General features: G+C 46.6%; 1 protein-coding gene across 1 annotated transcript in view; it reads right to left on the bottom strand.

Moving 5' to 3' along the window:
* Nucleotides 1-15,020: 15,020 nt before the first annotated feature.
* The window catches only part of LOC138672389 (short transient receptor potential channel 2-like), a 90,165-nt gene continuing 78,259 nt past the window's right edge, over nt 15,021-26,926 (bottom strand). Inside the window, exons 4-13 of the mRNA XM_069760326.1 lie at nt 26,698-26,862; nt 22,199-22,373; nt 20,639-20,839; nt 20,216-20,378; nt 19,157-19,249; nt 17,371-17,563; nt 17,018-17,145; nt 16,628-16,697; nt 16,405-16,534; nt 15,021-15,617 (exon numbers count right to left, since the gene is read on the bottom strand). Of these exons, the coding sequence (XP_069616427.1) occupies nt 15,280-15,617; nt 16,405-16,534; nt 16,628-16,697; nt 17,018-17,145; nt 17,371-17,563; nt 19,157-19,249; nt 20,216-20,378; nt 20,639-20,839; nt 22,199-22,373; nt 26,698-26,862 (1,656 nt within the window). The 3' untranslated portion in view covers nt 15,021-15,279. The remainder of the gene's footprint in view (nt 15,618-16,404; nt 16,535-16,627; nt 16,698-17,017; nt 17,146-17,370; nt 17,564-19,156; nt 19,250-20,215; nt 20,379-20,638; nt 20,840-22,198; nt 22,374-26,697; nt 26,863-26,926) is intronic.

Below are 26,926 nucleotides of genomic sequence, written 5' to 3'. Positions count from 1 at the left end.
GAGAATCTGTGACAAGGCGGGAAAGTCACTGATCACAGACGTCTCCATCCAATGTCCTGAGCAACAGCGAGTGTGCAAAGAAGAAGGGGCAAAATGTCACCTCTAGATGTACAAAGCTGGAGAGACAGACCCCAAAAGACTGCAGAGAAAAGAGGAGAGACAGACCTCAAAGACTGCAGAGAAAGGAGGAGAGACAGACCTCAAAGACTGCAGAGAAAGGAGGAGAGACAGACCCCAAAAGACTGCAGAGAAAGGAGGAGAGACAGACCTCAAAGACTGCAGAGAAAGGAGGAGAGACAGACCTCAAAGACTGCAGAGAAAGGAGGTCCTATAAAGTAGTGACTCGGGCTGAATACAAATGCACGGAACAATGTTCAGATATAAATTTTGAAAATAATAAACTTGGGATTTCCTTTACATGACACATACTTGTTACTTTGTGTCGGTATCACATAAAAACCCAATCTAACACATTTAAATTTGTTGCTGTAACGTGAATGAATGTGAAAAAATTCACGGGGTATGACAAAGTTTTTCAAGGCACTGTACATTACATTACTGATTCTGAGTTACATCCTGTATTATACTCCAGAGCTGCACTCACTATTCTGCTGGTGCAGTCACTGTGTACATACATTACATTACTGATCCTGAGTTACATCCTGTATTATACTCCAGAGCTGCACTCACTATTCTGCTGGTGCAGTCACTGTGTACATACATTACATTACTGATCCTGAGTTACATCCTGTATTATACTCCAGAGCTGCACTCACTATTCTGCTGGTGCAGTCACTGTGTACATACATTACATTACTGATCCTGAGTTACATCCTGTATTATACTCCAGAGCTGCACTCACTATTCTGCTGGTGCAGTCACTGTGTACATACATTACTGATCCTGAGTTACATCCTGTATTATACTCCAGAGCTGCACTCACTATTCTGCTGGTGCAGTCACTGTGTACATACATTACATTACTGATCCTGAGTTACCTCCTGTATTATACTCCAGAGCTGCACTCACTATTCTGCTGGTGCAGTCACTGTGTACATACATTACATTCCTGATCCTGAGTTACATCCTGTATTATACTCCAGAGCTGCACTCACTATTCTGCTGGAGCAGTCACTGTGTACATACATTACATTACTGATCCTGAGTTACATCCTGTGGATCTTTTATTATAAAAATGAAAAACATCACAATAATAATAGCAGAAAACATAACAAAAATATTAGCCAGAAAATAAACAGTATACTGAACACTGGTCCAGCCGCTCATTCTCTCCTCTCACACATATTATACAGTATATACATATTATACAGTACTACTTTGACTCTGGTCCGGTCACCAAACAAAAATAATAATAACAAATAAAATAAACAATGGCAAACAAAAACTATATACATGAACTTTTTTTTTTTTTTTTTAAATAAAATAACTACAAATATATACAATACTAAGCTATCCTTCATTCCCAACCCCCCGCACTGACCTGAGAGCTGGTCCTGCGTCTCATGCCTCAGTCCATGTCCAACGTCCATAGGCCAGATCAGGCAGTGACAGTTTTCCCCCAAACAACCCAGTGTCCCATAGTCCCACAAGATAATCCCACCTCCCCCCTTTTCCCTCCACCCAACCTAACAGCTACACCCAAATCTATATCCCTATATACAATATATACATTATATACAGCAGCACACACCACAATAATTACAAATCACGAAGCCCAAGTTCGGCGCCTGCAGCCCTACATCACTGTATAATGATCAAACAAAACAAAAATCTACAGTGTCAGCAGCAGCCCACCACCAGGAAAGGAGATGACCAGACTAGGGCACACTAAAAGAAAAGCCCCTCCACAGGAGAGCGGCCCTCCGTGCGCCCAGTCTCCCATACTCCAGAGAGTGCACCTTCACCAGGTCACCGAGTATGGTCCTAAACACATCTTCCACTGGGAGGATTTTTCGTTGCGTCGATACTAAGCACCGTGCGTTCCACGTGTGATACCTAACCACTGCGCTAACTAGAAATAAGGTGCAGCGGTCCCGACCACCAAGGTCTCCGAATGCTCCATAGGCCCATTCCGCATAGGAGAGACCGGCCAGCCGAGACCAGCCAATGAAGGCGCCCACCCTGTTGTACACCTCTGTGTTGAAGGGACAATGAAGCAGGAAGTGGTCCATGCTTTCCAGCAAGGTACCACAATGCTCCCGAGGACAATTCCTGTCCTCAGAGCTCCTACACTTCAGATTGTCCCTCACACACAGTTTCCCATGGAAGCAGCGCCAAGCCAAGTCCCAAAACTTCGAGGGGATCCTGATAGAATTCAAAAGATGCAAACCCACCCCAAGATCCCGACTTGGGCAGTCCCTGAGCGCCAGAGGCCTCTGGAAATGGGTCAACAGAACCCTATTGTCAAGGAGTTTCCTTGGCAGAGTCCTGATCTCCCACATTCCCAGACCCCACCGACGAATTACCTTCAGAACCAAGGTAGCGTAAGCCGGAAGATGTCCATGCGGTGTGCGAAGATCCTTCACTTGCCCTCCTGTCTCCCATTCCTGGAAGAAAGGCTGAAACCATCCCCTACAGGAGAATACCCACGGAGGAGCCCTCTCTTTCCAGAGGTTTGCGATATTGATCTTAATGAAGGTATCCACAAGGAATACCACAGGGTTGACCATACCCAACCCTCCTAGTCTCCTCGTACGGTAAGTAACCTCCCTCTTGACCAGGTTCAGTCTATTCCCCCATAACAGTTGGAAGAACAAACTGTAGACCCGAGTCCAGAGAGATTCCGGCAAGATGCATACACTGCCCAGATAAATCAGTAAAGGGAGCAGGTAAGTTTTGATCAGGTTTACCCTTTCCCTTAGGGTCAAAGACCAACTCTTCCATTGGTTCACCTTCTGAGTGGCGATCTCTAGCCTGCTGTCCCAATTTTGTTTGGGGTAATCCCCCTGGCCAAATTCGATGCCAAGGACTTTTGCAGAGACTTTGGGTCCTGGAAGGGTGTCCGGGAGATCAAAACCAGGATCTCCTCCTCCCAGCCAGAGACTCTCACACTTATCCCGGTTGATCTTGGACCCGGATGCCTCCGAGTAGCGATCTACCTCTGACATCAGCCACCCTGCCTCCTCATGAGAGGAAACAAACACAGTGACATCATCGGCATACGCCACCACCCTCAGAGTGGCCTCCGGTGCTGCCCGGTCCATCCCGATCCCGGCCAACGGTCCACGCTCCACCCTCCTAAGAAGAGGGTCAATCGCAAACACGTACAGCAGCGGGCTCAAGGGACAACCCTGGCGAACACCGGACCCAACCTCAAAAGAGCTGCCAATCCAACCATTCACAAGCGGGAAACTCTCTGCCCCACTGTACAAGGTCTTAAGCCAGTCAACAAACCCCCCGGGCAGGCCATATCTCAGAAGGACGGACCAGAGGTACTCATGATTAACCCGATCAAACGCTTTTGCCTGGTCCAGTGACAGCATGTACCCCTTCCAGTGACCAGCCCTACCCTGCTCCACTGTCTCTCGGACACTGAGCACAGCACTAAATGTGCTGCGGCCTGGAACAGAGCAATGCTGGGCCCCCGAAAGGAGTCGGGGTGCAAATTTCACCAGCCGATTAAACAGCACCTTTGCCAGAACCTTCCTGTCTGCATTGAGAAGCGCTATGGGACGCCAGTTCCCAATGCAAGACGGGTCCTTACCCTTTGACAAGATGATCAGAGCAGACCTCCTCATTGACTTCGGCAGAGTGCCCGAGGAAAGACCCTCATTGAATACCTCAGTCAAGAGGGGAACCAAAACGTCCTTAAAGGTCTTATAGAATTCAGATGTTAAGCCATCTGGACCAGGCGATTTTTTGGGGGCAAGCCCTTCAATCGCCAACTGAACTTCCTCTTCCCTGATCATTTCTGTCAAAACATCAAGAGAGGGGTCTACCCCTGGTTCGGGGACAGCTTCAGCCAGGAAAGCCGACATCTCATCCCAATCAAGATCCCTCTTCCCCAAGAGGTGCGAGTAGAAGGATCTGACAACCTCCAGGATCCCTGATCTGGATCGTCTCAGGGACCCCGCAGTGTCGACCAGTCCTGTAACCACTTTACTATTCACTGACATCCTGCAGTTTCTGTAAGGGTCGGGCGAGCGGTACTTCCCGTAATCCCTCTCAAAAACCAAAGATGCGTGTCTATCGTACTGACACCTCATAAGCAAAGATTTCACTCTGGAGATCTCCTCGCGGCTACCTCCAGTTGAGACAAGATGCTCGAGTTTCCTCCTCAGACCCTGATACAGACGGTACCTGTTCAGACTCCTGAGGCTCGAGAGCTGGCGGAAGAATCTCGCCACCCTTTCCTTAAACATCTCCCACCACTCTGACTTACTACTACAAAGATCCAGTAATGGTACCTGGCTCTGAAGAAATTCCTCAAAGGACTGTCTTATCTCCGCTTCTTCCAAGAGAGACGAATTGAGCCTCCAAAAGCCTCTTCCCATCCGGAGGGTCTCTGTAACATTCAGAGAAAACAAAATTAAACAGTGGTCGGAGAACTCCACCTCAACAACAGATACTGCTGAAGAGACAGCTTCCTCCTTTAAATAAAACCTATCTATTCTGGACCTACAGTTACCTCTATGATAGGTGAACCCCTCGTGGCCTGGGGTGTGCCGAATGTGGACATCCACCAGGCGAGCCTCACTAGCTATACTATTAAGGGCGACGCTATCATAAGTCAGCTTGTCTCTGGAACCTCCTCTATCTCGGGGCCTCGTGACAGCATTGAAGTCCCCTCCAAAGACAACCTGCCGACTTGTAAAAAGGTAGGGCTTGATCCTCATAAAGAGACACTTCCGGTCCCACTTAGATTGGGGACCATAAATGTTGATGAGCCGGAGCTCTTGTCCCTTCATGAGGACATCTAAGATCAGGCACCTCCCCATTTCTAACTCAATAACCCGTCGGCATTCCACCTGTGCGGTAAAAAGGACCGCCACTCCGCTATACGGCTCGGCCGCAAGAGACCAATAGGAGGACCCGAGTCTCCACTCCCTCTTAGCTTTAAACACATCTGCCATGTTTGGCAGCCTGGTCCCTTGCAAAAAGAAAATGTCAGCTTCAACCCGGCTGAGAAAATCAAAGGCCGCAAATCTAGCTGTATTTGACTTTATGCTGGCGACATTAATGGACGCCAGCGTCAACGGAGTGGGTACCGCCATCACTGGTGATTGAGTTAGATGGCTTTCTTTTTCCCACTCCCCTTATCCTCTGCCTCAGAGGAGGAATCCATCCCCCTCTTTAATGACAATGAGGTATCCATACCCACGTGTTTTTTATTTTTTTCATCCTCGTCTCCGGACTCTGGGCCAGTCCCTCCTTCCAAGGATCTTACATTCCCAGAAGGAGGAGACTCGGCGTCCCCTGTGAGCCCCGCCGAAGCCAGAACCTCACCCTCAGCTTCCTCCTCAGAGGAAGAGATGTTTTCAAGGGCTTGGAACCGGTTAGAGAGACCAACCAGAGGGGAGTCGGTTTTTCCTTCCTTAGGTACCTTGGTCAGAGCGGGAGAAGATGTTTTATCTCCCTTCTTTCTCTTCTTTTTGGTGCCGAGCTGACGCTTGTCCTCTAGCCACTGCCTATTATCCTCATCCATACTTTCATAATGGGAGGACTCTGAGGCAGTGGCACTTTCCTCCCTGTGGATCCTCCTGACCTCCTCATCCAACTCATCATCCCTCGGGGCCTCAGCAGCAAGACTGGCATCCAGGACAGGGGCCGCCCCAGTAGTACGATGCTCGCCCAGCTCCCTATCCTGTCTGCGCTTGTCTAGACGCCTTAGCTGTGCAGGCGTCTTTTTATTGCTTTTCTTCCTTGGCCCCTCAGCTCCCTCACCCCTGCTAGTCCCTTCCCCAGCAGAATCAGCCTCACGGCTTTCTCCCACCGGGGTCACGACTGCATTAGCGAAGGAGCGAGGACAACGGCTGAATGGGTGACCTAGCTCACCACACAGGTGACACCTAATCTCCACACAAGATGCAGCAAGATGGCCGATATCCCCACACAATGCACACTTCTGCACAGTGCAGTTTGCGCTGAAGTGTGTGGGGTCGCCGCACTTGTGACAGAGCTTCGGTTGCCCCTGGTAGAAGACCAGGATACGATCCCTACCCAGGAAGGCAGATGATGGTATGTGGGCAAACGTACCACCTGAACGCTTAAGTTTTACCATAAACGTCCAGGCCCCTGACCAGATACCAAACTCGTCACGGTTTTTCTTTGGCATTTCTACCACCTCTCCATACCGGCCAAGCCACGTCATGATGTCATAACAAGAAAATGACTCGTTACAAGTCATCACGGTCACTTTCTTGACTTGGTTTTGGCGAGACACCACCTGAACGGCAAAGTCTCGCCAGCCGGGCTCATTTTTTGTCAACTCATAGTTCGACCAGAAGAGCTCAAGCCCCTCCGGCCGAACAAAGCTGACATCAAAATTAGGTGTGGAATAGGGATGTATCAAGGCGTAGATGTCAATCGCACTAAAGCCCATCCTCAGCAGGAGCTCCACAACTTTAGACCTTGGAGGACACGCATCATTGCCCCTCCACTGAAGACGGACCACATTCCTACGCACACTACCCGGCCCGGCTGTTGGGAGGGACCACACTGTATCCCCCCCTCTTTGCTCTCGGAAGGCCCCGAGGCCATGCCTCTCTATCCAGAAGGATAGATCAACCTCTCGACCCTCTACTATTAGTGATCTCTCCCCCCTCTTTAGAGCCTCCAGGAGACGCCGTTGCAACATGCCGTCCCCAGAGCCCGGAGACGAGGAGGATGCCCTATTTCCCCCGGAGGTGACAGCGGCATAACTCCTGACAGGCGCTGCCACCACCGGGGGGGCAACCGGACCAGTGACCACATCCACACCATCAGCATCACCATTACCCACCTCCATAACCCCCTCACCCTCTACCAAACCAGCAACCACACCACTAGACAAAGAGTTTTCTGCATCCATACCCACCACCACATTCACTCCTGCTGGACCAGTGACAACAGGGGGTGACACTTTAGCCTCCGCATCATCAGGCACAAGGGGCTGAGTCTCCTCCACAGAACTGGAGGTGACCTCACCCCTGGTTTTTTGTGTGCCCTCCGCATCATTAGTTAATATTTTCCGCTGCTTCATGGTTGCTACCAGGCGTCGTTGATCTTTAGCTGCTGTGGGGCACCGCTGATCCTTACCATCAGGATCTTGTTGACCAGCGGCACCAACACAAAATAGGACTTTGGGAAGACCGGAACTCCCAGCCCCGGTAACCCCCTCACACTGCCGCCGCCCCTCAACTAAGTGATCAGCGGCAACAGTATTCAGGGGCACCGAGGCTACCGGAGCTGCCCCCGACACCGGGCCGCTCCCCCCTCCCACTGAGGAGCGGACCACAGTATCGTGGCCTGATCGTATGCCCGCCGCCGGGCCGCCCTCACTGTCCAGCCTTTCGGCTGATGCACCTGCTGCTACGTCCCCGCTACTACAAGCAGAGACGGAGCTCTGCGCCTCATTACCGTGCTCTGTAATCTCCCCGCGCCTTTGCACCGGATCCACAGCAGAACCCGGGCTGGGCTGGGCAACGGGGCTTATACAGCGAGCTGACCCTGCAGCCGACTCAGGGGGTACAGGGAGGGGGGCATATACATAGCTTACCGCTTCCTGCAGCTTTGGCTTGGTGGTTTTCTTTGCCTTTTTCTTCTGGCCCCCAGGTGCCTCCTCTGGTAAATCATCACCAAGATGGAAGTTCTGAAGGCACACTGGGGACTCCAGCAGCTTGATCTCTGCCATTAGCGCCCCTCCCTGGCCGATGTCACTGTCCTCCCCAGAGCCAGCAGAACTGCGACGAGATGTCATTGTCGCCTGTCCAGCAGGGAGCTCGCTGCACGTGGCCTCTGAGTGGCTAAGAGGGCTGCCAGGTGGAGCTTTCTGCTGGTCATCCTCCTCCTCATCATCATCATCCACCTGGCACTCAGGCTGCAGCCCCATCTGCCTTTGCTCTCTGTTATCAGCCATTTCTCTGAATCTGTCTTCATTTATAAGCTTTTCTTTAAATGGTCCACTTTTTTCTCGAATAAATGCTTTTCTTACCTCCAGGTCATTAATTTCAAGCTTCAGAATCTTTACCTCCGCCTGGAATTGCGTCTTCCTGGGTCTGGAGGCGCCTGCAGCTTTAGCGCTTGTGCAGCGCAGCTCCTCCCGGAGCCTTCTCAAGGTCTTGCTAGCATCTTCATACTCACGAAGGTGGCTCATGACCCGGGAGGCATAGGTGGACACAGACTCCCGGGGTCTCTGCAGCGCCCAACCCTCCTCAGTGAGGTCGGCCTCACCTCCGTGAGCACTCAGCTTTCCTCCGGAAGGGCTGCCATCTTGCACGCTAGCAGGCTTCTCCTCCATGGAAGCCTTGCGGCTTCTCTGGGTCTCTGCAGACCTGGGGGGAGTAGGAGCCACATTGCTGCGACTCCTGGTGGAGCGTCTCACCCCCGAATCCTCTGATGTGCAGGCTGGTTGCTGGTTCCTTCTGCCCCCCGCCAGCCTGGTCCGGGAAGCAGAAGCCTGGGACTTGGCTCCTTCACTCATCCCAGGAAACCCACTCCCTCCCTGGGTAAGAGAGAGAGCAGGTCCCCGGGTGGAGAGATGGTGGTTCTCTGGAGCTCAGGAGCACACAGCAGGTTCAGCAGCGACCGCACCTACAATCAACACAATGAGCAGCAGCTGAGCTGCACTCACTACTCTGAAGGTGCAGTCACTGTGTACATACATTACATTACTGATCCTGAGTTACATCCTGTATTATACCCCAGAGCTGCACTCACTATTCTGCTGGTGCAGTCACTGTGTACATACATTACTGATCCTGAGTTACATCCTGTATTATACTCCAGAGCTGCACTCACTATTCTGCTGGTGCAGTCACTGTGTACATACATTACTGATCCTGAGTTACATCCTGTATTATACTCCAGAGCTGCGCTCACTATTCTGCTGGTGCAGTCACTGTGTACATACATTACATTACTGATCCTGAGTTACATCCTGTATTATACCCCAGAGCTTCACTCCCTATTCTGCTGGTGCAGTCACTGTGTACATACATTACATTACTGATCCTGAGTTACATCCTGTACTATATTCCAGAGCTGCACTCACTATTCTGCTGGTGCCTTCACTGTGTACATACATTACTGATCCTGAGTTACATCCTGTATTATACCCCAGAGCTGCACTCACTATTCTGCTGCTGTAGTCACTGTGTACATACATTACATTACTGATCCTGAGTTACATCCTGTATTATACCTCAGAGCTGCACTCACTATTCTGCTGGTGCAGTCACTGTGTACATACATTACATTACTGATCATGAGTTACCACCTGTATTATACCCCAGAGCTGCACTCACTATTCTGCTGGAGCTGTCACTGTGTACATACATTACATTACTGATCCTGAGTTACATCCTGTATTATACTCCAGAACTGCACTCACTATTCTGCTGGTGCAGTCACTGTGTACATACATTACTGATCCTGAGTTACATCCTGTATTATACTCCAGAGCTGCACTCACTATTCTGCTGGTACAGTCACTGTGTACATTACATTACTGATTCTGAGTTACATCCTGTATTATACCCCAGAGCTGCACTCAGTATTCTGCTGGTGCAGTCACTGTGTACATACATTACTGATCCTGAGTTACATCCTGTATTATACTCCAGAGCTGCACTCACTATTCTGATGGTGCAGTCACTGTGTACATACATTACTGATCCTGAGTTACATCCTGTATTATACTCCAGAGCTGCACTCACTATTCTGCTGGTGCAGTCACTGTGTACATACATTACATTACTGATCCTGAGTTACATCCTGTATTACACTCCAGAACTGCACTCACTATTCTGCTGGTGCAGTCACTGTGTACATACATTACTGATCCTGAGTTACATCCTGTATTATACTCCAGAGCTGCGCTCACTATTCTGCTGGTGCAGTCACTGTGTACATACATTACATTACTGATCCTGAGTTACATCCTGTATTATACCCCAGAGCTGCACTCCCTATTCTGCTGGTGCAGTCACTGTGTACATACATTACATTACTGATCCTGAGTTACATCCTGTACTATATTCCAGAGCTGCACTCACTATTCTGCTGGTGCCTTCACTGTGTACATACATTACATTACTGATCCTGAGTTACATCCTGTATTATACCCCAGAGCTGCACTCACTATTCTGCTGGTGCAGTCACTGTGTACATACATTACATTACTGATCCTGAGTTACATCCTGTATTATACTCCAGAGCTGCACTCACTATTCTGCTGGTGCAGTCACTGTGTACATACATTACATTACTAATCCTGAGTTACATCCTGTATTATACTCCAGAACTGCACTCACTATTCTGCTGGTGCAGTCACTGTGTACATACATTACATTACTGATCCTGAGTTACATCCTGTATTATACTCCAGAGCTGCACTCACTATTCTGCTGGTGCAGTCACTGTGTACATACATTACTGATCCTGAGTTACATCCTGTATTATACTCCAGAGCTGCACTCACTATTCTGCTGTTGCAGTCACTGTGTACATACATTACATTACTGATCCTGAGTTACCACCTGTATTATACTCCAGAGCTCCACTCACTATTCTGCTGGTGCAGTCACTGTGTACACACATTACATTACTGATCCTGAGTTACATCCTGTATTATACCCCAGAGCTGCACTCACTATTCTGCTGGTGCAGTCACTGTGTACATACATTACTGATCCTGAGTTACATCCTGTATTATACCCCAGAGCTGCACTCACTATTCTGCTGCTGTAGTCACTGTGTACATACATTACATTACTGATCCTGAGTTACATCCTGTATTATACTCCAGAGCTGCACTCACTATTCTGCTGGTGCAGTCACCGTGTACATACATTACATTACTGATCCTGAGTTATATCCTGTATTATACCCCAGAGCTGCACTCACTATTCTGCTGGTGCAGTCACTGTGTACATACATTACATTACTGATCCTGAGTTACATCCTGTATTATACCTGTTATGTAGGCAATCCAGTGACACAGTGTGCCAGCAATCAGAGCACATACAGTGATCTGACAATAACCCAAAAACAATAGAACGAGCTCTGAGACGTGGAATCTCTGTAGACCGCAATACCTGAACCTATCCTAAACACAACTAAAGGCAGCTGTGGATTGCGCCTGTCACTACCTATGCAACTCGGCACAGCCTGAGGAGCTGACTAGCCTGAAGATAGAAAAACAAGCCTGACTTGCCTCAGAGAAATACCCCAAAGGAAAAGGCAGCCCCCCACATATAATGACTGTTAGCAAGATGAAAAGACAAACGTAGGGATGAAATAGATTCAGCAAAGTGAGGCCCGATATTCTAGATAGAGCGAGGATAGCAAAGAGAACTTTGCAGTCTACAAAAAACCCTAAAGCAAAAAACCACGCAAAGGGGGCAAAAAGACCCACCGTGCCGAACTAACGGCACGGCGGTGCACCCTTTGCGTCTCAGAGCTTCCAGCAAAAACGAATAGACAAGCTGGACAGAAAAAGTAGCAACAAAAGCAAAAAGCACTTATCTAAGCAGAGCAGCAGGTCACAGGAAAGATCCAGAAGCTCAGGTCCAACACTGGAACATTGACAAGGAGCAAGGAAGACAGAATCAGGTGGAGTTAAATAACAAAGCAGCCAACGAGCTCACAAGAACACCTGAGGGAGGAAGCTCAGAAGCTGCAGTACCACTTGTGACCACAGGAGTGAATTCAGCCACAGAATTCACAACATATACCCCAGAGCTGCACTCACTATTCTGCTGGAGCAGTCACTGTGTACATACATTACATTACTGATCCTGAGTTACATCCTGTATTATACCCCAGAGCTGCACTCACTATTCTGCTGGTGCAGTCACTGTGTACATACATTACATTACTGATCCTGAGTTACCTCCTGTATTATACTCCAGAGCTGCACTCACTATTCTGCTGGTGCAGTCACTGTGTACATACATTACATTACTGATCCTGAGTTACATCCTGTACTATATTCCAGAGCTGCACTCACTATTCTGCTGGTGCCTTCACTGTGTACATACATTACATTACTGATCCTGAGTTACATCCTGTATTATACCCCAGAGCTGCACTCACTATTCTGCTGGTGCAGTCACTGTGTACATACATTACATTACTGATCCTGAGTTACATCCTGTATTATACTCCAGAGCTGCACTCACTATTCTGCTGGTGCAGTCACTGTGTACATACATTACATTACTAATCCTGAGTTACATCCTGTATTATACTCCAGAACTGCACTCACTATTCTGCTGGTGCAGTCACTGTGTACATACATTACATTACTGATCCTGAGTTACATCCTGTATTATACTCCAGAGCTGCACTCACTATTCTGCTGGTGCAGTCACTGTGTACATACATTACATTACTGATCCTGAGTTACATCCTGTACTATATTCCAGAGCTGCACTCACTATTCTGCTGGTGCCTTCACTGTGTACATACATTACTGATCCTGAGTTACATCCTGTATTATACCCCAGAGCTGCACTCACTATTCTGCTGCTGTAGTCACTGTGTACATACATTACATTACTGATCCTGAGTTACATCCTGTATTGTAGATTGTAAGCTCTCACGAGCAGGGGCGGCTTATCGTGCTTTAATTATTGTATTGTTAATGTTGTTACTTATGACTTTTGTGTTTGAAACTGTTAAACTGTAAAGCGCTGCGGAATATGTTGGCGCTATATAAATAAAGATTATTATTATATTATTATTATTATTATACCCCAGAGCTGCACTCACTATTCTGCTGGTGAAGTCACTGTGTACATACATTACATTACTGATCCTGAGTTACATCCTGTATTATACTCCAGAGCTGCACTCACTATTCTGCTGGTGCAGTCACTGTGTACATACATTACATTACTGATCCTGAGTTACATCCTGTATTATACTCCAGAGCTGCACTCACTATTCTGCTGGTGCAGTCACTGTGTACATACATTACTGATCCTGAGTTACATCCTGTATTATACTCCAGAGCTGCACTCACTATTCTGCTGTTGCAGTCACTGTGTACATACATTACATTACTGATCCTGAGTTACCACCTGTATTATACTCCAGAGCTCCACTCACTATTCTGCTGGTGCAGTCACTGTGTACACACATTACATTACTGATCCTGAGTTACATCCTGTATTATACCCCAGAGCTGCACTCACTATTCTGCTGGTGCAGTCACTGTGTACATACATTACTGATCCTGAGTTACATCCTGTATTATACCCCAGAGCTGCACTCACTATTCTGCTGCTGTAGTCACTGTGTACATACATTACATTACTGATCCTGAGTTACATCCTGTATTATACTCCAGAGCTGCACTCACTATTCTGCTGGTGCAGTCACCGTGTACATACATTACATTACTGATCCTGAGTTATATCCTGTATTATACCCCAGAGCTGCACTCACTATTCTGCTGGTGCAGTCACTGTGTACATACATTACATTACTGATCCTGAGTTACATCCTGTATTATACCTGTTATGTAGGCAATCCAGTGACACAGTGTGCCAGCAATCAGAGCACATACAGTGATCTGACAATAACCCAAAAACAATAGAACGAGCTCTGAGACGTGGAATCTCTGTAGACCGCAATACCTGAACCTATCCTAAACACAACTAAAGGCAGCTGTGGATTGCGCCTGTCACTACCTATGCAACTCGGCACAGCCTGAGGAGCTGACTAGCCTGAAGATAGAAAAACAAGCCTGACTTGCCTCAGAGAAATACCCCAAAGGAAAAGGCAGCCCCCCACATATAATGACTGTTAGCAAGATGAAAAGACAAACGTAGGGATGAAATAGATTCAGCAAAGTGAGGCCCGATATTCTAGATAGAGCGAGGATAGCAAAGAGAACTTTGCAGTCTACAAAAAACCCTAAAGCAAAAAAACACGCAAAGGGGGCAAAAAGACCCACCGTGCCGAACTAACGGCACGGCGGTGCACCCTTTGCGTCTCAGAGCTTCCAGCAAAAACGAATAGACAAGCTGGACAGAAAAAGTAGCAACAAAAGCAAAAAGCACTTATCTAAGCAGAGCAGCAGGTCACAGGAAAGATCCAGAAGCTCAGGTCCAACACTGGAACATTGACAAGGAGCAAGGAAGACAGAATCAGGTGGAGTTAAATAACAAAGCAGCCAACGAGCTCACCAGAACACCTGAGGGAGGAAGCTCAGAAGCTGCAGTACCACTTGTGACCACAGGAGTGAATTCAGCCACAGAATTCACAACATATACCCCAGAGCTGCACTCACTATTCTGCTGGAGCAGTCACTGTGTACATACATTACATTACTGATCCTGAGTTACATCCTGTATTATACCCCAGAGCTGCACTCACTATTCTGCTGGTGCAGTCACTGTGTACATACATTACATTACTGATCCTGAGTTACCTCCTGTATTATACTCCAGAGCTGCACTCACTATTCTGCTGGTGCAGTCACTGTGAACATACATTACATTACTGATCCTGAGTTACATCCTGTATTATACTCCAGAGCTGCACTCACTATTCTGCTGGTGCAGTCACTGTGTACATGCATTACATTACTGATCCTGAGTTACATCCTGTATTATACTCCAGAGCTGCACTCACTATTCTGCTGGTGCAGTCACTGTGTACATACATTACATTACTGATCCTGAGTTACATCCTGTATTATACCCCAGAGCTGCACTCACTATTCTGCTGGTTCCTTGTGTGTTCTTTATTTCCCCGGGATACATAGTGATAAGTAATACATCTGTATTTCTCATAGACCTTTATTCCCTTCATTATATATGTACAGGCTTAGATATCGCTAACATATAATTACACCGCAGAGAACGTGATATCTTCTAGGGTCTCTATCTTAGGGGTCTTGTATATGTGACAGGTATCAGACGCTCCTCTTATATCGCCACTGTGCTGTAGTAACATCTGGTTTATTTCATGGGAAGCTGATGAAATACACGGTATACAGAGCATACAGGCTACGTGCAGATGTTGGGGTCACCCTGAAGACCCCGCTCATCCCTGCTCTAGTACTGGTGGGTGGTGTCCAGTATTTCCTACTATACATTATCCAGTCATTCACATGTCCTCCCCGACCTCTGAGCCGTCCCCAGCTTGGTCCAGGTCATCAGCGAGTGACACATCAGGGTAAGGAGGGCAATCATCATCTGGGAGGATGTTCCTGAAGCTATCCTGGTGGACGGTGACGTCTGAAGAATCCTTCCCGGAACTGACCGACTCCTGATCGTAATTTTGGAAACTGTTCTTGACTTTCATGATGTATCGGCTCAGCACGTTTTCACTTTCTCTAGCTGAGACCTGTGTGCCGGTGTCCGCCAAGGAACGTCTCAGGTGCTTCACCTCCGACTGCAGACGGACAACATTCTTGTTTAGCTCCGTGATGCGGTTTCCGAGATCTAAATAGACAAAAAGTTGCTGTTATAATACAGGTTCAGGAATGACACAGAGATGACGTGTGCTGGAGAAATATCCCTGCCCGGGAACCTGTACTATATCCAGTCCTCCACTATGGCGGTGGAGTACTGCCCCAAGGATAGAGCTGCCTTTGTGTGGGATGTGAAAAACATCGATAAATCGAGAACAGACCTTGAGTGGTCTACAGTAATTCTGATAGGATGGGAGACCTTAAATTGGAGTCTGCAGAATCTGACGAAGTGTCAGGTGTCCATGCCTGGTGTAGACATCTGAGGATCGGGATCTGACCATTGGAGGGGAATGTTGGGTTGTGTCTTAAGACTGCTTACTAGATGTGGGGCCACAAGTTGCTTTATCTTTCTTCCTTCCTATTTAGAGTTGTAAAGTTAATCTTTGGATGGTCCAGAATTCGCAGGGCAGCAGATACTGCCATCTCCTTAGACATAAAGGCTCCAATGGTAGCATACTTGCCAACTCGTGGTATCATCTTAAATCACATCGTTAAACGTCCCCTTCATGCCCCGTTTTCCACCACTAAATGTGCGATTGGGCACTGAGGTGCTATCTCATAATGAAACATCCCAGACAAGTTGTCAAGTTTTTCCACTTTGTTGCCACTGAAACTTATTCGCACATGGATGCTAAGCGTGACATTGTGAAAATGATGATCCTCATCTCGGAGCTTCCATGGGTGATGCAAGAAATGAAGATTAGACTTTCACCACATTATTATTAGTGGATGTAAATCGGTGAGTGACCCTCTGTTACCTTTGCGTTTGGCTTCTTCAAATTCCCTTCTGGCCGTATCGATGTATCTCTGGACCAGAGCTTTGATCACCTGCAGACGGTACGATGTACGACTCTCACCGAAAGACCCTTCGACAACTCCCCTGTTGGACTGCGGAAACGTAAAGACAATGTAACATTCAGATAGGATGGAACCAGTGAAACAATCGTGTGCAGGAGGATGGGACACGAGCCCGACACTTACGATTGTAGCGATCGGAGGATAATCCTGCTTCTTCTTGGGTTTGTAGCAGCAGATGATTCTGAAAATCCCTCTGTAATTATAGGAACTTTGTTTTTAGAGGACTCGCACTACAATGTTGTGCTTCACTAATTCTGGAATGTGGTTTTGGAAAAACCTTTTTTGAAAAAAAAAAAATCCACATGATTTGGAACCGAATCTTATTAACTGGCTCCTAGTGGGCATTGAGGAGTCAACAACATACCCATCCAACCACCGAATTACCCAGGAAGGATCTGTCCAGACAGTCAACACTTTGAGTAGAACTTCTTTTGACGACCTACACAGGTGTGATTTGGGTAGCTTTCTTGGTCACTAATATAGATCTGAGATCAGAGAGGTGGAAGACCGTACCTGACTATGTAGAAGAGCGCTTTAGGAGTAGGGATGATATTAAAAGGAACAGGCAGGGTCAATCCCTCTCGAAAATAAGAAAGGTACAATTTAGAGCGAGCAAATTTCCATTCGACATCAGCATCATCCTGTGAAAAAAAGATGGAAGAACGAAAACAATAAGAAGACATTGAACACTCATATACTAACACGTATCAAAAGGAACACTAAAAACCACCCTGTTTACTGTATAAAAGCTTTTTCACCTGCAGAACCGCATGACGGATTGTCATGGATGTCACATATGCCCTATGTGTAATTACAGGGCACATCCACCCAATATGTATCTTTCACTCGTGAGGCTGAAGTCTCACCTCAATCTTCTGGAATGAGTTGGTGATCATAGCTATGAGCATGTTGAGCAGGACAATGACCATGATAATAGTGAAGAGACCGTACAAGGCCCGACCAACAAACTCTGCCACCACATAGTGGTTCATGTCCACCGACGTCCTCTCCACCATCTGAAACATGGTCCAGAATAGAAACTGGAAGGTCTCATTAAAGCTGCAGGATGCCAAAAAACACAACACATGAGCCTGGTCAGACACCACAAATTATCAGTGAATATTCAACCTAATAAAAAATGGTATCATTGTCATCCTAACTCCTGATCCTGTGGAAATCTTCAAAAGCAACCTGAAGACCCACCTCTTCCGACAAGCCTACAACCTGCAGTAACCACAATGGGTAGATGTAGCTTCCCCTCATGTAGACTGACTTAGGCACCATGGTTAGAGGTAGCTTTCCTGCCTCAGACTGATATTGAGCACAATGGTTTTATGTAGGTTTTCCAGTTGCAGACTGACATTGAGCACCATGGCTAGATGTAGCTCTACTTGCTTTGGACTGATATTGAGCACCATGGCTAAATGTAGCTTTCCTTGCTGCAGAGTGACATTGAGTACAATGGCTAAATGTAGCTTTACCTGACTTAGACTCACATTGAGCACCATGGCTAGACGCAGCTTTACCTGCTGCAGACTGACATTGAGCACCATGGTTATATGTAGCTTTTCCATTTGCAGACTGACATTGAGCACCATGGCTAGATGTGGCTTTACCTGCCTCGGACTGACATTGAGCACCATGGCTAGATGTGGCTTTCCCTTCTACAGACCGACAATGAGCACCATGGTTATATGTAGCTTTTCCAATTGCAGACTGACATTGGGCACCATGGCAAGTTGTGGCTTTACCTGCCTCGGACTGACATTGAGCACCATGGCTAGTTGTGGCTTTACCTGCCTCGGACTGACATTGAGCACCATGGCTAGTTGTGGCTTTACCTGCCTCGGACTGACATTGAGCACCATGGCTAGTTGTGGCTTTACCTGCCTCGGACTGACATTAAGCACCATGGCTAGTTGTGGCTTTACCTGCCTCGGACTGACATTGAGCACCATGGCTAGTTGTGGCTTTACCTGCCTCGGACTGACATTGAGCACCATGGCTAGTTGTGGCTTTACCTGCCTCGGACTGACATTGAGCACCATGGCTAGATGTGGCTTTCCCTTCTACAGACCGACAATGAGCACCATGGCTAGTTGTGGCTTTCCCTTCTACAGACTGACATTGAGCACCATGGCTAGATGTGGCTTAACCTGCCTCGGACTGACATTGAGCACCATGGCTATAGATGTGGCTTTCCCTTCTACAGACCGACAATGAGCACCATGGTTATATGTAGCTTTTCCAATTGCAGACTGACATTGAGCACCATGGCTAGTTGTGGCTTTACCAACAACAGACTGACATTGAGCACCATGGATAGATGTGGCTTTACCAACGGCAGACTGACATTGAGCACCATGGATAGATGTAGCTTTACCTGCCTCAGACTGACATTGAGCACCATGGGTAGACGCAGCTTTACCTGCCTCAGACTGACATTGAGCACCATGGGTAGACGCAGCTTTACCTGCCTCGTACTGACATTGAGCACCATGGCTAGATGTGGTTTACCCACGACAGACTGACATTGTTGCACCATGCAAAAGTGAGGCTGAGCCTAGCATGTATGTATATGGAGGAGTTGAACACTTCCTATATTAAGTGTAGGACAACCTCTCTCTGATGACAGGGTGGTCGGATACTTACTTGCCCAGAGTTTCTGATTCACTGTAGTTGACATAGATGTTGTTGAGGCCACAGAGGAAGGCGGTTAGGATGATCATCAGGATGAACATGAACCTGAACAGGAGAAATGCTCATGAAAGTAGGAACATGGGATAACCAGCTGGGTTATCCCATAAGGACCATATATCTACTGCTTCAAGCTACCAAGGTGGAGAAGTGATGGGGCGGTAAGACTGAACCAGTGTTCCCCAACCTGTGGCTCGTCATACTCTACTGACAAACGGGGAAAAAAGTCTTTATGAGGTGGAAGAGGGAAAAAAGCAATTCCACCATTTTTGTTCGTATTTCTGTGTTTTTACTTTCACTGTGTGGAAAGAACGGATGAGTAATGTCATCCTGCAGGTTGGTACAATTCCGGCGATGACAAATTTACATCGTTTAATTGTTTATTAAAAATAAACCTTAGTGGCCATTTCCCGAGACCAATCACTTTTTTATGCTTCTGTTGTAGCAGCTGTGTCCGAGTTCATTTTGTGCGGGACGAGCTTTAGTTCTGTACTGGGACCATTTTGGGCCGTAAATTAGTTTTTGATCACGTTTTAATACTTAAGGTCTCCAAATCAGGAATTTTGACTTTTTAATTGTTTTTTTTTCCTGTGGGGGAATAAATAATCTGATATTTTCTGATAATTTAATTAATTAAAAAAATGAACTTTTTAGAATTTACCAAAATGGCTGCAATGAAACAAAGAGTGAAAAATGTAAAGGGGTCTGAATACTTTCCGTACCCACCGTACATCTCACAATATATTAAGGAAAGACCCATCTGAAGCTTGAATGGGGCATCTACCCAGTGACTTCCAGAGTGGCCCACAGATTTCCACACATGTCTTCCCATCTATAAATTGTCTCAACCAAACAAGCAAAAAACCTTTTTCGACCATGTTTAAGAGGATCATGTCTGACCCCAGAAGTTTGCGCGTCAGTAAATTCGGACCTACAAATGAGCCTTGACAGGACATGATATGGACAGCCTTATATAAAGTTGTAGAAGGACCATGGCTGGATGAAGTTCCTCACCGTATCATGTCGTCAATCATTTTGCCTATAGATATTTGTAGGGTCCCAAGGGTCTCATGAGCAGGAAGGATGTAAGCGAGACGTGTGAAGCTCAACATACTGGTCACAGCAAACAAGACCTCGGCGATGAACTGCGGGTCCTCTGTGTTCCATTCCGAACGTTCTAGAATACAGTTCCTGTAATTAGAAATCATTCTAGATCCAATTTTTATATCGGTCTTTGGAGACAATCCGGTAATTTCATACAAATCAGACATTACAAAAATATCCAAACAGCTTGTAGTCTACGGAGAAATGATGACATGACTAAAGCTCCAGAGACCAACGGAGGAAGGAACATTCTCCACTCGTAATGCATGCACAAGGTCCGCCTCGTTCATACAATTCTCCTTACTAGGCGATGCTGCGCGATCCCGAACTCACCTGATTTAGTGTAATAGCTGCAAATAAATGAATCCGGATCATCGTTACAGGAGACGTAACCCTTCACAGCGACCAGGGTCCTCAGAGAGAACGACGCCAGGTACATACTGATGGTTACAATGTCCAAAAAGTTCCACCAGTCCAGAAAATAACTCCTCAGCCCCTCAATCCAGACCTCCTTACACTCGTGCCACAAGAAACCTGCAGACACAGTATAGAAATTATATTCTACTTATAAGAGTATCCTTGTTGAATCCCCGTGCATGCGCTATAGATCTTATGCTTTTGTGCATAAGCCTATGCTCAGATATATCCTTGCATATGCTCGATAATAGAAGTTATATTGATGTTCTTATGAACATACACAGATGAATTCTAGCATTTGCTCAATAGTAGAAGTTATGTTTTTGGACATAAAAACATGCTCGGATGAATCCTTGCGCATGCTCAATAATAATTATATTCTTGCACCTATGAACATTCTTACATGAATTTTCGCGCATGCTCAATTATAGACGTTATATTCTTGTACAGTAGCTAGGATGAATTCAGGAGCATGCGCTACAATAGATATTGTACTCTTGTACATAAGAGCAGTATGCATGACACACACAAGTCTGGCCAAATGTTTGCGCATGCGCTGGCGTCTCCTGATTTCATTTACAGTAAAGCATGATGTACTTTCCTAGGGGTTCACTGCTCAAGCAAGGCAGGGATAGCCCAGGTCATTGCGCATGCGCAGAAAGTAGAACACAGTGGCAATGAACAAGATTTGGGTCAGGCTTGTGATCATGTCCTATGCGCTTTGGTCATACAGGGTGAGGATAAGACGTGGACATTTTGACTTCCCTCAGCAGCATCTGCTCCTCCTTGCATCACGGTGTTTGCAGGATTAATAATTCAGTCTTGAATCTCATGATTCATCATTTGCAGTTTATTTTTTTTAAAGTCACTTTTCTGTTTTTTGTCTTCGATTTCATTTTTTACACCACATTATACAATATGGCGCATGCGGCTCATTAATTTTGCACAAAGCGAAAAAGAACAGTCTTTATTTTTGCATTTCACCTGTTTTGCAATTTTATACACAAAAAAGTCACAGATTTTGCTAACTATAGTAAAAATTGCAGTACTTATGGAACTTGAAAAATTGCATCCACATTTTTGTTTGATGCAAAATCACTCCAGAAGAGGACTGTAGTAAATTTGTGCCATATCCCCAAAGTCCACCCACACTACACTGGCGAACATAGCAAAAATACATGCGAACACATATAAAATAGATTTTTTAAAAGATGCAATCTACCAGAAGAATTAGGTGCGAATGAAAAAAAAAAGGTGAAGAACACAAAAAAATAGCTAAAAATAAAGCACAAATGTACTAATAAATCGTGACCTTCAGCTGATAAATATTAGCTTATTGATTTGTGCCACCAACAGGCCCCTTTGGGACTGCGGGAACAGAGCGATCCGGTACTAATGGTGGTTTGGGGTCAAACAACACCTGACAGGCTATATCAATAACAGATCAGTGAAACTAGAGCTAAACCATAGACCGACCTGCCACCCAGATCATGTGTAGGGAATTCTGCCATATGGTCAGGTCTCGGCCTTCATATATGTCGTGTCTTCTCTCCATGATCAGGGACTCCACCAGGAGAAGTGTTAGGAACCACAAGTAGGAGGCCGAATGAAGAAGGAACTTTATCACCGGAATCTTAAGGATTTTTCCAACCTGAATTTCAATAATAGAAAAATAAGAATGAACCTGTGACCTTCTCCTAATCACTTATATGACTCCTGCTGACATGCCAACTCAGAAGGGTAATAGTCAAGGGGGTGGTTGTCACAAAAACGGGAGCGGCCATTTATAGAAGGAATGGTTAATGGCATACACCAGATCAGACCCCAGACTAGACCAATCCATGTACCCACTGCTCCTCACTCCTGTCTCCTCATTATGTCCAGGTGTCACCGCACACAAGGTGCTCACGCCAGGCTGATCAGAAAGTTGTGTGCTGTCATGAGCAACCGTACTCGGAATCACTCAAGTATCTGGGTGCTCAGGATGATTGGCACTTGACGAGTAATGGGTGGTGCCCAGATTTGAAGCTCGAATCCTCGCCCCGCATGTTTGGCGCCTGTTACACATCCAATAAATGTGGGGATTGCCAGCCGGTCACTGTAATGCCGTAGCCATCTTGGTTGTGGCATTACTGTGATTGGCTGGCGGCATGACCTCATCAGAGGTTATACAAGAACAGGTGCCGCCCAGATCAGCACATTGACCCCATTGAACAACTCAATGCCAGTTGTGATTGGAGGGAGAGAGTAGTTGTCCAGGCCTGTACAGAGTCCTCTTGTGTTCATACTGGTGGTGAAGCTGAACCATCATACTAACAGCCCTTCTAAGGTCTGATATTGTGCTTTTCTGTTTCTATCCGATACATTCTACATTCTGCATTTAGTCTAGGGACAATTGCAGGAGAAGAGAGAGTGGCAGAATACAGCCTCTAGGCAGGGTTTAGGGCTTTGCAGTCCATTGCTAAATATATAGCTGATGCACGTGACCACATTATTTTTTCAGGGGGGGGGGGGGTGAAAACATTGTCTATATTGTAATCCATAGTGTCTTACATGATTTGTGTTACATTTCGGTGTTGCACAACATTAACACTGCAAAAGTGTTCAAAAATATTTCAGGATTGAATTTGACATCTGTGGAGACCCGGGGGTCAGTGAGTGCTCTCGTCCGCTATCCCAGCTGTCTTTAGAAAGAATGCATGGACCACGGCTCATACCACTGAATGCCCGTGCTCTCTCTCTGTGGGCAGAACGCCACTCAGACAACACAGAGTGATGGTAAAACAGTGTGGCAATAATTTATTGACCTGTAGAAGCGCTGGTAGAGCGCGAAACAGCTGTTGTCTTCCCCTGCTCACTTCCACTATGTCCGCACTCCCCCGAGCCGTGAACACGTCATGATGGATTTTTTACCTTCAATAAAGGTTTGATCTACGCTATCTGGTGAGTGCTGCCGCAGTTCTTCTTTTTTCATATTTATAATTTATTGAACCGCCAACACACAATAGCATACAGAAGAGTCCCAGCAAGAACCCAAGATGGTGCAAAATACAAAGTCTCCCCCTTCCGCTGACGTTCCGGGACTAGAGCTGCTTCCAGTGCCGAATACCCCCACCAGTGGCTCCTCACTTTTGGCGGGCACCCAGAGAGGAGGTAACGAAAAGTTTAGGAAGCTAACCGAGAGCAGTGAGGTATGTGGCCAGGTGACGCAATTGTCCCAACCTGGATTCTTTAAGACATCTCTGGGGTTTCAGTGATGGTTAATGAACCAGGCCTGTGTTCTTCCAGCCGGGGCCGTGGTCCCCTAAGTCTCTTTATATAGTTCACAATTGGCCTTCAACCAGCATCCAGAGGTTAGAGAGAGAGATATGAATGAGGCCAACCTAATTATGTAATCTATTTGCATCGTTTTTTTCTCCTCTGTTTGGAATGCCAACAAACTGCCTGGCGTGGACAATGCATGTAATCAACATCATTGTTCGGTGGCCATGCATTACTGTTTTGTAAAGATAACAGAAAATAAACTGTAGTAGATAATATTTGGGGTAAATATTCGTCCTACGAGAAGATGCAATACTTCTGACCACAGTTTATGATTCTGGGCCTACTCAGTTTATGTCTGGCATAATTAAGAAGAAATGCTGTGTCGTCACATCATCCATAGAGTATTACTGCTTTGTGTTATATTTTAGTGGTACATAACACTCCAAAACAGCGCACTTAGTGCATAGCTCTTATAAGTTTAGGGGTACCAATATATATGACAGTGTGACCAGAATGTGTATGAGCCCCTCCTTCATGTCTAATACAGGGGGTATCTGAGTCCCTCTTCCAGCTAATTTTTGTCAGTTCTTGCTTCGTTCATAAATAACACTAAAGTTTCCAATTTTTGAATAAAAAAATGACTACAAATTTAATTTAATTTTGGTTTGGAATGTTTTATTGTCAGTCCTTAGAGTGGGTAAAAGTGTGACTCCATTATTCTTAGCAGCGATCTGGGGGTCAGAGATGCTTCCAGGGGTCTTCCCCGCTATGTTCTCCTTCCATTCAGCACTTTTCCCATTCATTTCAACACTTTCACTGCCCCCCAGACCTCATCTGCCAGAAAAATGCTCTGATTTCCTATTGACTCCCATTATAATTGTTACTCGAATGAACCATTATACCTTGATACCCACAGGTAATGTTCACCTAGACAGCCACAAAATGGCATCGCAGTGCACTGTCCCTTTACTCTGCTGTAAAACTACCAGCCACAGTGCCCCAATACAGATCCAGTCACAGTGCCCCATATCGGTACTAGCCAGAAACCCCCATAACAGTCCCAGCCAGAAACCCCCATAACAGTCCCAGCCAGAAACCCCCATAACAGTCCCAGCCAGAAACCCCCATAACAGTCCCAGCCAGAAACCCCCATAACAGTCCCAGCCAGAAACCCCCATAACAGTCCCAGCCAGAAACCCCCATAACAGTCCCAGCCAGAAACCCCCATAACAGTCCCAGCCAGAAACCCCCATAACAGTCCCAGCCAACAAGCCACCATAACAGTCCCAGCCAACGAGCCTCCATAAGAGTACTAACTGAAAGGCCACCATAAGAGCACCAGCCACAAACCCTATATTAGTACCAGCCACAAGCTACAGTGCCCCCATAATAGCACCAACCAAGAAGCCTTCATAACATTGCCAAACACAGCGCCCCAATAAGGTGTCAGCCACACTCCTCCCACATCAATATTAGCCAAAAAGCCCCAATAAGAGCCCCAGACAAGAAGCCACCATAAAGGCACTATCTAGCAAGCACCCAAAAGAGAACCAGACACAGTGCCAACTAATATTCTCCCATAACAGGACCAGAACAGTGCCCGTATATCAGTACCAGCTAATAATCCCCCATAACAGGACCAGAACAGTGCCCCAATATCCGTACCAGCTAATAATCCCCCATAACAGGACCAGATATAGTGCCTCTATATCCGTACCAGCTAATAATCCCCCATAACAGGACCAGATACAGTGCCTCTATATCCGTACCAGCTTATAATCCTCCATAACAGGACCAGAACAGTGCCCCAATATCCGTACCAGCTAATAATCCCCCATAACAGGACCAGATACAGTGCCTCTATATCCGTACCAGCTAATAATCCCCCATAACAGGACCAGATACAGTGCCTCTATATCCGTACCAGCTAATAATCCCCCATAACAGGACCAGAACAGTGCCCCAATATCCGTACCAGCTAATAATCCCCCATAACAGGACCAGATACAGTGCCTCTATATCCGTACCAGCTAATAATCCCCCATAACAGGACCAGAACAGTGCCCCAATATCCGTACCAGCTAATAATCCCCCATAACAGGACCAGATACAGTGCCTCTATATCCGTACCAGCTAATAATCCCCCATAACAGGACCAGATACAGTGCCCCCATGTCAGTACCAGCTAATAATCCCCCATAACAGGACCAGAACAGTGCCCGTATATCAGTACCAGCTAATAATCCCCCATAACAGGACCAGATACAGTGCCCCCATGTCAGTACCAGCTAATAATCCCCCATAACAGGACCAGAACAGTGCCCGTATATCAGTACCAGCTAATAATCCCCCATAACAGGACCAGATACAGTGCCCCCATGTCAGTACCAGCTAATAATCCCCCATAACAGGACCAGATACAGTGCCTCTATATCCGTACCAGCTAATAATCCCCCATAACAGGACCAGATACAGTGCCTCTATATCCGTACATGTCACTATGTTAGACTATTGATGGGATTATCACAATGACGAGGCAGAAGACGGCACAGTGGACAAGTCCTTCAGTTCGAATTCTACCTGCAGTACCTCCTTTTAGCCAGAAGAGGTGCCATTGAGCTTCACCATGCCAGTGAAGCCACGCCATAGCCCAAGGCTGACATTGGGTCCTGAGCTGTGGGGACCTGTGCTGCTTACATTCATCTCCTTACCTTGGACTTTGGAGCCAACCAGTAGATGAGGCACAGGAGAGGCATAGTGAGGAAGATGGCGCAGGCAACGAAGAGCTTCCAGATGGTGTTACTGCCCCTCCAACCTGATAACTTCCCACTCCAGATGGAGGACAAGACTTGCTGACAAATGGGATGAGCCACAAACTGATGGAGAATGGTAAAGAAGACCATTATAAACCCTTCTCAAGGAGCCCCAAGTCAGTAGATC

The sequence above is a fragment of the Ranitomeya imitator genome, chromosome 3 (assembly GCF_032444005.1).
Source record: "Ranitomeya imitator isolate aRanImi1 chromosome 3, aRanImi1.pri, whole genome shotgun sequence".
NCBI lineage: Eukaryota > Metazoa > Chordata > Amphibia > Anura > Dendrobatidae > Ranitomeya > Ranitomeya imitator.
The sequence above is the reverse complement of the archived record's forward strand: the minus strand, read 5'-3'. Positions and strand labels throughout refer to the sequence as shown.